We start from the raw sequence: 14,505 nt of genomic DNA, 5'->3' as shown, positions 1-14,505 counted from the left end.
AAACATATTTTAAATACAGAAAAAGATTGGGCATTTAATGTTCAGTAAACCAATTTCTGTTAGGGTCTAGATATGAATATACATGTAAAATGTATATCAGTAATAATGATATACTGATGTATCATTTTATTTCAAAATCTGGAGAGCTCCACCCCTTTGTTCCTAGAAGCCACTAAGGTGACATCCTTTGCATATGGCTGCAAAGGACTTAGGAACTAAGGGGGTAATAAAGGGGGTTAGTAATGGTTGCAATTTGCTGAAATATTTGAGTTGTTCACAAAAACAAGATTCTACCTGTTTACACCAGATTGCTGTACAATTTCAAAGGTGTAAACTATTGTTTTCATGTTCCCTTTGCAGCAGGTGTACCCATACTAGTAAGTGGCATTTTAACATAAAATGCCAGTATGGATCCAAACAACACAATGGTTAATTATGAAAAGACAACATCAAAGTATATTTATGGACATTTATTTTACAGAATTTATAGAAAACAGCGAAGAGGGCACCAGTGATCTGAACAAATGACTGCAAATAAAACTTGTAGGAGCTGATGACAGAAGTAACTGAATAGTACAGAAAGAAATAGTTTACATACGCTATTTTGCAGCATCATGCATATGTAAATGAAATGTTGATTATTATTTTTTTAGCTTCCCACGATGGACAAAAGCCTCCATGTACAAGGTTCATTACACAAAGACGTTTCATAAATACTTTATAATGATATTCTCTTTGTAAAATTGTCATGCTTATTCATGCAGTATTTTACTGACTCACTGTCAGTGCATGGTAGGTGTATTATATATTATTGTTTAAATAGTTCTACAAAGTAAGATTAGATTCAGCCATACTTTCCTTAACTACTGTGAGACTGTTTTGCAGGCACTTTTAATAGACATATCTTCTCTGTTTCATGGAAGATCTCCATCATATGTCAGATTTTGTTTCGGTTTTGAAAATAATTTAAAGAGCAGATAAAGAAATAAATGCTAGAATGTATACTTATGAAAAGACACTGTCCAATTGGAATAAATAATATTGAGCTCAAGAAAACTCGCAACCAATTGCATAGGCATTTTTTTTTCCCTTTAATTTACTGTCATTTCCAACCATAGGATAATATGGCTTTGTAATACTGGTACAATAGATGATACGCTAGTACTGAAGTAATGTTATTTTTCCTGTTGTCCATACACAGGCAGTGAGATTAGACCATTAACCTGCATGCACAGTTTATTCATCATTCGGTTTATGAGTATCACAATGCTAGAGACAGCAAGGTAGTTACTTAGTACTAAAATCATGCAACACGTGTTAATAGTAAAATACATTCAGGTGATAAGAATATCATTATAAAATATTGTTTCAGTAGCAATGGCTCAGGACAAATTTAATGCAAAGGCAGAGACAACTGACCTGAGCATGCTTTTAAAAAAACTCAGTACATGGAAAAAATAGGGCCACCAACCTTGCAAGTAGATTGGCATGTTGCAGCAGAGACTTTAGGCTTTAACTGCTGAAGGACAGCAGCAGCCCAACTTGTTGATATCCAAATGACCGGATTCCAGATAAACTGAAAAAACTGACTGTGAGGAAAAGTCTTTAACATTTCAAAGGGTTTTAATACGGTTTATGAAAATTCAGATGTGGATCTTGGCAGGCAACAAGAATAGCACACTGATACATAAGTGACGTATCCGTTCATCCAGCTGTTCATAGCCTTTTAGAACAACAGCATTGCAGGGGACCTCAAAAAGTCCCCTCATCCATCCCCTGGCCAAGACATGATCAGCCACCCCATGTCACTCCTGACATGTTTGCTCAGATCATTCTTAAAAACCTCCATCACTGGCAAGACTGCCAGCTTCCCACAGAAATTACTCCAACGCCTCACTCCCTTTATCATCGTAAAGTTATTTCTGACACCTAACCCCAGTCTTCATTGCTGCACTTTAAATTCATTCATTCTCAGTCTGTGGCTGGCTTATCAAACTCAAGCACTGAATACTTCTCCCATTGAAATCCAAAAAAAAGGAACCTCGTCTGAGTGAAAAAAAAAAAAGCCAGTTTGGATCCAATGTCATCAAAATGTCTTCCAGATGGCCTGTGAGCTTTTGATACTCAAAAAGAACCTCCAAAACATCCATGGACCTTCACATGGGTCAGATTTCACCCATGTGAAACCGGCTGCGGGGTGAAGACCAAGCCACGGTCATAAGACTGAGAGCAATAAGCTGATCTGAAGTACAGCGAAATATTTAGATGATAAAAACCTTATTGCGATAATCAAACAGCGCAACTGTTACTCCACCTTATTAAAATTCTTCTTCCAGAAGGGAATTCACCACTGGAAAAATAATACAGCTGCAATATGGAATCAGATCAGATTTCTAGGAACAAAATGTTCACAACAATAATTGTGGTGGGAGTTTGTCCCATTACAGGGACAAACCTTAAAACTCCACTCTACAAAGGCTTCTGTGTGAGTGCAACTTTACTCAAGCAAGCAGTCTTGATGTCAGGCAACTTGCCTCAGTGAAGTTGCACATATGCTTACAGTGTAGTGACAGTGCTGATCAGTCTGACCCTGTGTCCATCAAAATCCATGCCAAACCTCTCACTGACTTGTCAAGGCACAGCATCATGATCGTAACATGTGATGGTATTATAGTATTGGCTTAATACAGTGATTCCACTGTTAATGCACAGAAATGTATAGTTCCCCTACAGGTTTCCAGCATAGAGAAAAAATAACTTGCTATATGACAATAATGTTTACACAGTGTTGATTTCCTCCACTTCTAGAACTATGATATGATAACTTCCTCAATCGGATATTCTATTTTATGCACCACAAAAGAAAAAAAATATCAGACATAATATACTTAATTCATTGCCACTCCTTGTGTTATATATATATGTATATTAACAGTATATTTTCTGAAACAAAAAATATAGAGCAAGGCACATTTCTCATGCTATGTATATCTTATACTAGCTTGTATTACTTAACAGGTAATATGAACCTAATGTACAAAAGTGTACAGCTTTTTACAGATAACACAATGTGACTGCTAGAGGATCCCAATGAATATCTTAACAAGACAGAAGTAAAATGTAATCAGAAGATCAAGCAATTTAAACCTAGAACGAGACTTAAAAGTGATACAACTTGGAAGTAGCTGCCATCCACAATCCCTATGTGAAAAAAAAATCTGCAATTCAATCACTGGAAAAAGACTCATTATAATTAGCACATGAAATAACGTGTTAGCCCATGCTAAGATAACATACAGGCCATGGAAGCCGAAGAATAAGCCCAGCCTTGCTCTCACTAAGATAAGCCCTGCTGAGGCTGGAAGAGGCCAAAACTCCCCATTTACTATTTTCTTCATATATGGCATGGATTTGACACAACTAACTAGTCACGACCCCAGTCAAGCTCCTTTGAAGTCAGTGTTGCCAATGTGAATGGGAGAAAGAACGAGCTACAGCCTAGCAATGTAGTAAAAAGCAGCTTCTCAGCCTTGTTAGATATTCATTGCCAACCACAACACAGAAACATTGCCACCTGTATGCCTGCATTTTTTTTAATTTATACATGTATATGAAATTTCTTCAAAATACAAGACATATAGCTCATAAGTGTATTTTGAAAAAAAAGTTATATATACCTATACATACAAAGATGCATCTAACTAAGCATAATTGCATATATATACACACACTGCATGCATGAATATTTACCAAATTTTACACTTGTTTGTGCATATATATGTTTGTGTGTGTGTACACATTCACACACACGTACACTTTGCTTCTAATTAGCAGTAGGAAAAACAAGGAGTTATAGTCACCTTCACATATATATCAATTTCAATTTCACACATCAATCTACATGGTTCTCTCTTCAGGACCTTGGAAATCAACAGCTAGTTTCTCAAAAGACAGAAGTCAGACATCAAAAGGTAATAAAATAATGGTCCCACCAACCAGTTACAAAGCTGAACAGGTGGAACTTGTAACTTCAGGTACCTTGAACAGGTAACTTCAAAAGTTTCAGCTATCCTGAATCATCTCTAAACCATTCAGTCAATGAAAACTAATGTACTCAACACAAGCTTTATTACATGAGAAACTTTCTAATCCTCTGTAACTGCAGTGCTGCAATTATTTGTCACTTACTGTATGGCATGTCCTGGAGAGAGATTTTTCACCTGACAAACCTTTTTCTGCACTACACAAAGGTCCCATGTTTGACTCAGTGATGCCCTCCTTCTCTACCTCCAGCCTAGAAAACAGACTTTTCCAGCTCTGAACCAGTTCCTGAAACATCGAAAAGTCAGTACCTCCACATGCTCAGTGAGGTCACACAGAAGTAATGACTTCTTCATTCCTTTCCTGTGCCTTTGAAAATCCCTCTGTATTAGGAAACGCAACACACTACGCAAGCCATGACATCATCACAACATTACCTTGAGTTATAACTAACAGGTTATTCGTATACTAATCTACTTGGCTTATCTACGACTAAAATAATGAAAAAAAAAATCTTATCCAGTGAAAGGACATAGATTTCCCCCGGCTCTTTGTGATCACAGATGGAAAAAAATACTGTGACAGAAAGAAATCTTGACACAAGGGCACACAGGGAATGCACTGGAGTGTTGCAGTGCTGGACTAAAAAGGCAAGAAACAATTTAAACATAGCATAAAATATAGCATCATGCACAAGGAGTTTAAGTTGAGAGAGAGATGTCAGAAGGATTGCAAAATAAAACAAGAAGAATTTCACTGTAAAAGAAAAGAGCAAAAATGCTAAGCATGAAAACAGATTTGCTTCCTTGTCCAGGGTAAACAAACAACTTCCCCATGAATGCATTCAGACTATATGTTGGTTTTACCCCCTCTACTGCTATAGCGATCGTCCAACTAGAAACCCCTGCATTGCTGTATCTCTGTAGAAAAGCTCTAACACCATTACTGCAGCTCACTGCCTTGCCAACAGCAACAGAGCACGGCTCTCACGAAGGACTCGCTGAGCAGCTGTGATGCTGATGAAGAACCAGTTTCATCCCGGAAGATTTAGGAATCTATGAACAGCAGTGTAGGATAAACACCAGATCTGCTCCCCGAGGAGACTGAAAAATGAAAGCTGAAGGAAGGCAGAAAAATAGAACTAAGCTTTTCCTTCCCTTTACTTTCACTCCATCTTCCCACCCCCTATCAACAATCTTTAAAACATCAAATGGCCCTCTCCCTTATCCTCCTTTCACTATTTCATCCCACCAAGTGTCTACCCACACCTCAGGGAAAGAAAATGCAAACTGCATCTTTTGTGAACACCACAGGGAGAGCCAAAGGAACAGAGAGAGAGAGAGAGAGAGAGAAAGAGAGAGAGAGAGAGAGAGAACTGACTGGTGTGGTGAGAACTTTGCCACAACGTGATCTGAAATTTGGAAAAATAGACTAAAGGACAAACAGCCACAGGAGAAAGACAGTTCAGCAGAGAGGATTTAAGTTGTAATGATACCAGAACTAAAGTAAATAAGATCCAACAAGCAATTTACAAGATGATGCAAAATGCTATACGAAAGCAGTTCCCACCAGAGCAAGTCCTAAGGTACTCCTAGCTTTAGTTCCATTTTCAGCACCACTATTTCTCACTGCACTTGCTACTCAAGACACTTTTCTGCTCTTACTTCAAAACTCTGGAGCTAGAGGTTTCTCAGAGAAACCTGATCACTGTAAACTATGTATTTTATTTAATACACATTTCTGAATGTAAAGTAATGTAAGTCCTGTCCAGGAGTGCTCTACAGCTCACAAGATCAGGCTTTGTCCACTCTTTTGCTTAGCAATGGCACATCCTTCACCATAAGATCTAAACAAGCTTGGCCAGCTTGTCTGACAATGCATCTAGTTTTGCTGTTATAAAACAACTGTGTGCTTCTCCAAACACATTTTTGTAGCTTTCACTAACAGTACTCAAGCTATGACTGGTTTAGTCCACACTATAGCTAAATAAAACAGCTTCGCTTACATCTTGAAATAACCTACTCCACACATGTAAAGTGATGCAGGACAACAGCAACATTACTCCAGCTCTGAGTGAGCTCCCTCCTAAGATGGGGAAGAACGCACAAACACATCTGTTCCCTTACTCCATCAAAACTCTACACTTTCTCTGCTTTCTCTGGCACAGAGGTCCTGCATTTCAAATGCAACTCTGAAATAACTTCAAATGACCTTTTTCGGTTCCTCAGGCAACAGCAACACAGTATGAGAGGGAAGCAGCAGGCTGATTCTCTCCTAGGGTGACCAGATGTTGCACGACTGGCAGAAATGTCATCTTTTTCCAGAAAGCCAGTGTACTTTACATGTGCATGCCCCAAGCAAGCACCGCTGCTGAGGGGGCAAACAACCTAGAGGCATCTCTGACATGCTGTACTTTTAGTAGCCATCAGCCAAGGTGACCAGGTCCAGATACAGGAGCTTGCAGTAGGCCACAATCAGGGCATGTGTTTCAGCTCAATACAGAAAGACAATGAAAGGAAAAAAACCTGAATTATCAGATGCTGGCTTCTGAGGTTTTTTCCCATAAATCCGAGAGAGTTCACACCCAGTGGTTTGGTTCACCCTAGGATGGAGTCAGGTCCCAGAGGTCAGATCAAGTCATTTCAGCGCAGGACATTCGGCATCTCTATTTCCCCTGGCAGCTACTGCTGGCAGAAATGTCGTCACCACAACCACCGCCATGCAGCTCACACAGAGGGTAACGGAAGGTTGCCCCCACACTTGCTGTTAATCCACCGGGGAGGGAAATGTGCCAGGGCCAGGCTGTTTTGAGCCATGCTGTGGCAAGTGTGGTAGCCATGATGGGCATCCCCAGGTCTTCGTCCCTGCAGCTGGGGGCTGACAGGGACCTCAACCTCCAGCGAGCCTGGGCCCCATGAGGAGAAGAAGAAAGGCCTCTTTGGGGGTGACAGCACCACAGGCATGCCAGAACCTTGGGGCCCCTGGCACCACGGCCAGGCCCAGCCCAGGCCCAGCCACCCTTCAGCGGTACCCAGGATATGTATGTCATGGCGGCAGCAGCATCTGCCAGGGGTGTTCCCCAGGTCAGACCCACCACGGAGGCTGAAGCATGCCCAAGGGAGGGTCCGGCTACCCCAGGGCTCAGCCGGGGGTTGCCCCGCCGAGCACGGGAGGCCAGTGTGCCGGTAGACCAGCGGGGCGGAGGCAAGGGGTCCGGCCCGGACAAAACACACAGGCGCAAAGAGCCAGACTCTGTTGGAGCATTTTATTTCAAAGCTGCGGGTTGTTGGGCGGTGGGTTTTTCCTTTCCTCTCTCAACATAACTAAATGAGACTCTACAGCACAGAGCCCAGCTGTTCCAGGTCCATCAGCGGGGCAGAGCCGTAGGCCCAGGCCGTGCCGGGCTGCCCGCTGGTGGCAGCAGGGGCGGCGGGCTCCTCGGGGCGCTGCGCCCGGGCGGCCACATCAGCCAGCCCCGGTCCTGCCTGCGGGGTGGTGTGGACAGCACACCAGAGAGACAGAGAGAGGGAGATACGGTCCGGCTGACTAGCCGGGAGAAACAGAGCACAGAAGGAGCTGGGCAAGGAAGGAGAGACGTTTCTCTGAAGGAGAGAAAGAGAGAAGGCAAAGTAGTTACACTCAAAAACAGAGAGGGAGAGAGTCGGTAGCTCAGGGGGTGGTTGGGAGGTTTGCTGGTCAGCGAGGCACTGGGGGCAAGGGGGCAGGGCGGGGAAGGTTACCTTCAGCCTCGATGGAGGAGAGGAGGGTGGCTGCACACAGAGCAGCGACTGCCGAGCACAGTGCTGTCTTCATTTCTGCCCTTTCAGATCACAACAACATGAATGAATCTGCAGTAATGGGGAAGGGAGGAAAAAAAAGGGAGAAAGGAGAAGGAAATGATATGCGTGGATTAGAGGATTGCGTGGGTGTATTCATGAAACATTTAAAAGACGAACCGTGGACTTCACTTTGTTCCCTTATCCCCAGCCCCCACCCACGGGACCAGGTTGAAACCTCTAGACTTGAAAGCCATCCAAGATGATGACAGATCTGCATGACTAACTGGGGAGTCTCATCTCGCAATAATGTGCCTTTTGTTGCTGAACCCTTTCCAATCACGGTAAGCACACGTGGCTTTAACCTAGTTGGGTTTAATTTGATCAGGGAAGCGCAGTGAAGATCCATGCCTCCGCATGGGCAGGAGCCAGGAGGGAGCTCCATGACTTCATCACTGAGTGTGATGATAGCTAATTCAGAGGTCATTCCTGCCTTGGATCAACTAAATGTCTCTTTCAGCTGGGGATTTTATTCGGCTCCTTTTTCATAACTGTTGAAGCACTTAGTTAGCTGTGCTTTAGTGGTCTCAAGGCAGTTTGGAAACTGTAATAAAACTTTTTTTGAGGGGTTCTGCCTACGAATGTGCTATTCTTCATTTCTTGAAGGTCTGAAATAGATTATACAGAAGTGTGTGTAACACACAACTGAAACCTGACACGTCCGTCTAGCCATGATGTTTCAACATCTGATAATTCATTTACACGTCCTGAGAGAAAATAGATTTAAAATACATTATAAAAAGCAGGCAGGCGAAAGAGTCACGTAATCACTGCAGGCTGCCTAGCAAAATAGGTGGGATTAGGTCAAGTTAGGGGTGCCTAATTGCAAGCAGCTATACCTTCATAACTACATACTCTAGGTCACGTCAAATTACTCCCAATTACTCCAGCAAAACTTACGAATTATTTCCTTGTCTAAGTAAAGGCTAATATGAACAGTCCTCATCGCATATGCATATAAGTGTTTCTAAAGTTTGGGTTTTTCTATCTTGGGAAGTAGGGGAGGAGTAATTTATTTGAATAAAGTCATAAATGCATCATATATCATAATTAGGCTGGAGGAAAGGGAATCCCAAAAGCAATTAGGCAACAGATTTTATCGGGAAGGTGCCAAGAGCAAAACAAAAGAAAAATACATAAATTACTAGTCCGCAGAAACAGCTGAAGGGGAAAATATTCTTCTGCCATCTAGAGAACTAACCAGAAAGGCGCCTTTAGAGGGTGGATGCTATGGAGATCCAGGAATTTCCCGGTTACTGACACAGAACTTAACAGACTTCTGCTGGGCAGCTGCATATACTTGCCTTAGCCAAATGCCTTTACTGCACATAAAAATACCAAGAGCTCGAAGAAGAACTAAGCAATGGTTTCAGTCCAATGGTACCTCCAGCGGGTAAACAGAAGAGTAATATTGATCGTAACGACTCCCTGACACTAACACAAGACCAAGGTTAGTATTAAACTGTCCTGAAAGCTCCAAAATCATATCACTGCTCTGCGTGGGAAACGGCTGTCCCTGAGCACATATACCACTACATTCTGCAAGTTTAAGGATTGCCTAAATGCATCGTAAATAGACTTTTGTCCCGGATATCTTGTGTGGGCTTGGAGTGCCATCTTTTGATCTTTTTGAAGAGCAACAGAAATCAATCATATCACAAAGACATCCAGGAGCTCACTACTGCTGCACGTCTGCCATTCCTGATATACATTTTTCTTTCATGAAATAAAACGTCGCAGCCAAAGCATTCATTTGCCCACCTAGAAACACTTTGGTTCCTTCTCGCAAAGTTAGGTGTGTAAAAGAAAGCCTGGAGGTGGCGGAGGAAAGGTCCTCTCGCTGGCTCAGCAAGGACACAAGCGGACTTTGTGTCAGGACTAAAGGTTTTCTCATTGATCTTTAGAGACCACTTAAAGAAAATCGGGCTTTCAGCAGTGCCAGTCCAACCTCACACTAATTCGACCTACAAAAGCTCAGCCAAAGCATTTCCAAACAGCACAGTGCAGGACATTTACCACTTTCAAGAAGAAAAAAAATAACCTAAACGAAAATAAAACCACAGAAAAAACTCTCTACCTATCAAAGGCATTAAAAAAACCTGGAAACAGGAGAAAGCATCACCGGCAGCTGCACACACAAAGGAGGGAAGGGAGAGCTCCTGCCGAAGCGGCAGCGGCAGCACGACGGCCGGGCGCGGGGACCGCGCTCCGCCTTGCAGCCTCCGGCCGCAGGGAGCCACCGCGCCGGGACACCGCCGCCGCCGCCGGTATTTCTGTCCCCGTCCCTGCCGGCGGCGCCCGGTGCCATCAGCCCGCCGGGCTCCCCCGTGCCTTTCCCGGGGCCTGACAGCCAGCAGCCCCTCGGGGCGCTCCGCTCCGCGCCGCTCCTCACGCCTGCCAGCCGGCTCCGACATGCCCAACACGCACCACAGACACACGCACCACAGACACACGCTCTCTCCCCCCGCCTGTGTCAGCTTTCAGCCCGGCGCTGCTAATCTCAGCCTAAAGTGCATCAGAAGGGGCTGCGTGCGTGGTGCGTACGGACGGGCAATGGGGAGGTCGGCCGAGGGGAGGGCAGGGTCCCCGCTCCTGCGAGGGCACAGACCTTAGGGGCGGCTGCAGGGTGCCGGGGTCGGTGGCGGGGCAGCTCCTCCGGCGGTGACTCCGGCGGTGCCTGCAGCAGCAGCAGCAGCCGCAGCCGTCCGACCTGGATAAAGGGAGGAGGAGAAAGGATGAAGCTCCGGGGGCACCTTGTGGAGGGAGCAGCAAGTAGCAGCGGCGGCGAAGGAGGAGCAGAAGCAGCGGCAAGAGTTGCGCGCAGAGGAGGTGCCTCGATTACTGTAGCTCCCGATGCGAGGGGTCCGTCTGGGAAGACTTGCCTTCTCCAAGTGGGAAGAGCCTCTTCTCAATCTGCTACTTAATAGAGGGCTGTTCCCAGCTCTCAATTTACCCTCGTAAGCGGTTACGAAACTGCAGGGAAGGTGGACTGCTGCCACCGGTTGATATATGCGCTGCTGTGCTCCAGCAAGGAAGGGGATCCACTTCTGGAAACTGGCGCATACCTCCGCGCATTCCTGCGGCATGAGGCGGGCGGCGGCCGCGGCAGCGCGCCCGGGGGCAGGGGCCCGGCCCGCCGCCCCCTGCCTCCCCTCGGCTTCCCAGACCGGGGGGGACACGGGAGGGCAGTGGAAAAACTGAGTCCCCGGGCACGGCTTCGAGGGACGGCGGCGCGGAGAGTGTCCCCGCGCGGGGGTTTCCACGCCGTCGTCCCCGTCCGTCCCTCGGTCCCGGCCCGCTCGCCCTCCCAGGGCCGGGGCTAGTCCCCGGAACAGCCTTGCAGAGGGGCGCGGCCGGGAGCCTCGGGGGCAAAGAGAATATAAGTCATTTTGACACAATTCAGGTGTGTCTGGCCTCCACCCTATGTAGCCTACATACATTAAACCACATCCCTCGCCTCTAGGTGTTTTGTTTCGAGCACAAAGCGCCGCCGGTGCCGGGTACCGCCTGCAGCGGGGCGGGCGCGGCTCCGCGGGCGGAGGGGACGAGGCGCATGTCCCCCACCGCCTCGTCCTTCAGACCCTGCGGGCAAACTCGCGGCCCCTGTCTGAAATCGTGTGCCTTCAAAAGAAAACTACACCTTCCAAACTCGGGCAGCCCGCTGGGCGAGAGGCTCCGCGAGGGTTTGCCGTCGCTTCCTCCCGGCAGCCTGCCCGTGGCACCCGGCATGTCCCAGCGCGCCCTGACAGCGGGTGACACGGCGGGGCACACTGCCCCTTCCCTGCCCGGGGATCGGGGGCAGCAGGTAGCCCCCGGCCGGGACCACCCAGGGCTTCCCGGGGCCGCCGTCGGCTCCGCGCTGCAGCGAGGTCTGCTCCCGCACCCGGGGGGAACGGCACCCCCGGTAGCGCTCTCGGAAGGGGCTGCTCCGGGACCCCTTCGGGCTAAACACGGGACGTCACTGTCCCCGCGGAGCGCGTTGCTTCCCGCCCCCTCGGAGCGGGTCCGCAAACTCGGTACGCGGCAAGGGAACAGAGACGGGGGAGGAGCGGGCGCTAACAGGGAGAGAGAACCGCCGCGGGTGTCTCACAGCCGCGGCCCCGCTCGTCTCGCCCCCCCCCCCCCAACCCGAGCCGCAGCACCGCGCCCCGCGCCGGGCCGGGGCCATTCGCGGTGCGGGGGCGCCCCCCGGCGGCGGCGGCGGGCGCGGAGCGAGGCGGCCGAGCCACCGTTCCCCCGCCAAGGCTGCCGCGGGCGCCCCGGGGCTCTGCTGTTAGAGAGCAACTTACCACGGGAAGGGACGGGGAAGGAAAACAAAAGACTGGGAAGGCTGGGGAGAGGGGGAGACAGGGGCAAACCCCCGGTGCGGAGTTTAGGACCCCCGGTTTGGAGAGGTCGGTAACGTTTCGGGCGGAATATTGGCCTCATGTCAGCTTTTTGCAGAGACGTGAATTTCACAGAATCACACAATCACAGAGTGGTTAGGGCGACTTCAGAGCCATCAGGACGAGTTCAGCCAGGGTGGAAGTGCCTGGTAGTGACGATTAATAGTTTACCGGGGGGGTGGGGGAGTGGGAGGCGCGGCTCTTGGGCACTCTTCCCCCAGGATCAAGGACATGTCGACGGTAGGACTTGTCTCTCCTGAGCTGAATCGGGTTGTCTTCATTTCTGTAATGGTCCAGTTACCTGCATGCCAAACGCTGAAAAGAAAGTGATAACCAGACGACGTGCGCTGACATTTCCAGACACTTTGGAAGTGAGTCAGTACTCTTAGGGACACGCCACGGCTTCAGCTGTCTGGTATTGATAAAATGCACTTTCCAAAAGCAACATCTCCTCTGCTGATAAGCTTTCAAATACTCTTGACCTATTAACCCCCTTGCCCAGCTGTTGAGTTGGATTTTCTCTTTTGACATTTTGGCGTGAGGAATTGAATTTCTTCCTATCCAGAGCTGTTAGGTCAAAGCAATATTTCCAAGAAATAATACTTTTTAAAATTTTAATTTAATTTCATGAGTGAACAAGCCAACAACATCAGTATAAATGTGGTGTGAACAATAGTTTCAGAAGAATGGACATCAGGGTTTACAATGAAATATCCTTCCATTGGAAGTGAACTAGTGCAAATGAGGTATTTTTATCACTTGTGCACTGAGGCAGATTTTTTTACAATGTACTGTGGATCTTTTCACTATAAGATAAGCAAGATTTTATGTTAATAGTTAAAATCAATTAATGCAAATAATGAGGATGAAAGAAAATATGTATTATTCTATTTAAAAGAAAAATTAAATCACTCAGAACAATTATTTTAAAATATTTAAATAATTTGGTACTAATTCTACAAGGGGATTTACATGAGTGGGGACTTTGAAACCAGTGGGTCTCTCAGGGGTGCAAGAATCTCATAGACTCTCCCATGTAGACCTAGGTGCTGCTGAGGGGGACTATCTCCCAATTCTCTCAGCTGACGAGCTTTGCTTAATTTCTTGGAGTGAAATAAGACTCAGAGCTGGCAAGAGCAAATAATTAATAGACTCCAAGGGCAGCAGAATTTCATTCTTATCTTTAACTCTTTGTTCTAACCTTTCTAACCATGTTCTTCCTGAGATCTTTTACATGTAAAATACACCAACAAGTTGCATTTAGTGTGTGCTTCCATACATCTCAGTAATTAAACGGGTTGTTTTTAATCAGCTCTGTTGCTATGTACATTCATAGTCTGAGTACATAGTATGTGATGCAGAAGGCATTTCTGAAATGCATAAACATTTACTAACACTCTCCTGTCTGCTTGTTTCTTAGGCAAGTGTTAAACATATTAAGACCATGCACTCCAGCTCTGCAATTTTCTTTGCTATCTAAGGTGAGTAAATTGAAACAGTGACAAATTTAAATATAAAAATCAAGTTTTGAATTCATATTTATACTTTTAATAATATTGCCCATTTCTGGTGTAGGTATGTGATAGTAATATTGCAGGTAACCAGGAATTTCTTAGAAGTTTTGAACTGGTTTTGAGTCTAGAGTAATTCAAGATACTTTGTGCCTCTGGCACCTTTTTTTTGTTTCCTCAGGCTGCATTGCTGGGGCAGAATAAAACCAGATGTTCTGCATTTCAGCACTGTAAACGTTGAGTATCATTCTCCATGGGGATATCACACTAGATTTGGCCTCTGTGGCTCCCTGACAGTTAGTTGCATCTGCTTTACATATGAATATGGTAAATGCCCTATTCATATGGGTATATATATTTGCGTATATGCTTTACTCAGAGGAAGAATCAAGAACAGTGTCAGCTCTTTGAACGTTAAACAATGGATAGATTCAGCATAAAATGTTATATACAGGCAAAACTGTGCTGCTACCAGTGACTTACCTACATCTACCCAGGAACTACTTTGCTGATCAATCTATCACTGCATCTATCACTAAAGAGTATCTAAATTAGACATTGTCTTGGTACAGTCATTTAGGAGGCCCATTCATTCCTTACAGCACAAAGGACGACCTTTCCAGTGTATTTTTTATTCCCTATTAATCAGTCATAAAGCTAATATTGCTCAGTATTATATCTGCATCCATAAAATTCAGAAGGACAAAATACAGCAAACTGCTTCCTCCAAGC

At 46.0% G+C, this 14,505-nt stretch overlaps 1 protein-coding gene across 1 annotated transcript in view; it reads right to left on the bottom strand.

Moving 5' to 3' along the window:
* COL12A1 (collagen type XII alpha 1 chain) overlaps window positions 1-10,765 on the bottom strand; it is a 105,337-nt gene extending 94,572 nt beyond the window's left edge. Inside the window, exons 1-3 of the mRNA XM_068409744.1 lie at window positions 10,720-10,765; window positions 10,486-10,587; window positions 7,782-7,889 (exon numbers count right to left, since the gene is read on the bottom strand). Of these exons, the coding sequence (XP_068265845.1) occupies window positions 7,782-7,854 (73 nt within the window). The 5' untranslated portion in view covers window positions 7,855-7,889; window positions 10,486-10,587; window positions 10,720-10,765. The remainder of the gene's footprint in view (window positions 1-7,781; window positions 7,890-10,485; window positions 10,588-10,719) is intronic.
* Between the last annotated feature and the right edge of the window lie 3,740 nt (window positions 10,766-14,505).

Source organism: Nyctibius grandis, chromosome 1 (genome assembly GCF_013368605.1).
Source record: "Nyctibius grandis isolate bNycGra1 chromosome 1, bNycGra1.pri, whole genome shotgun sequence".
NCBI lineage: Eukaryota > Metazoa > Chordata > Aves > Nyctibiiformes > Nyctibiidae > Nyctibius > Nyctibius grandis.
The sequence above is the reverse complement of the archived record's forward strand: the minus strand, read 5'-3'. Positions and strand labels throughout refer to the sequence as shown.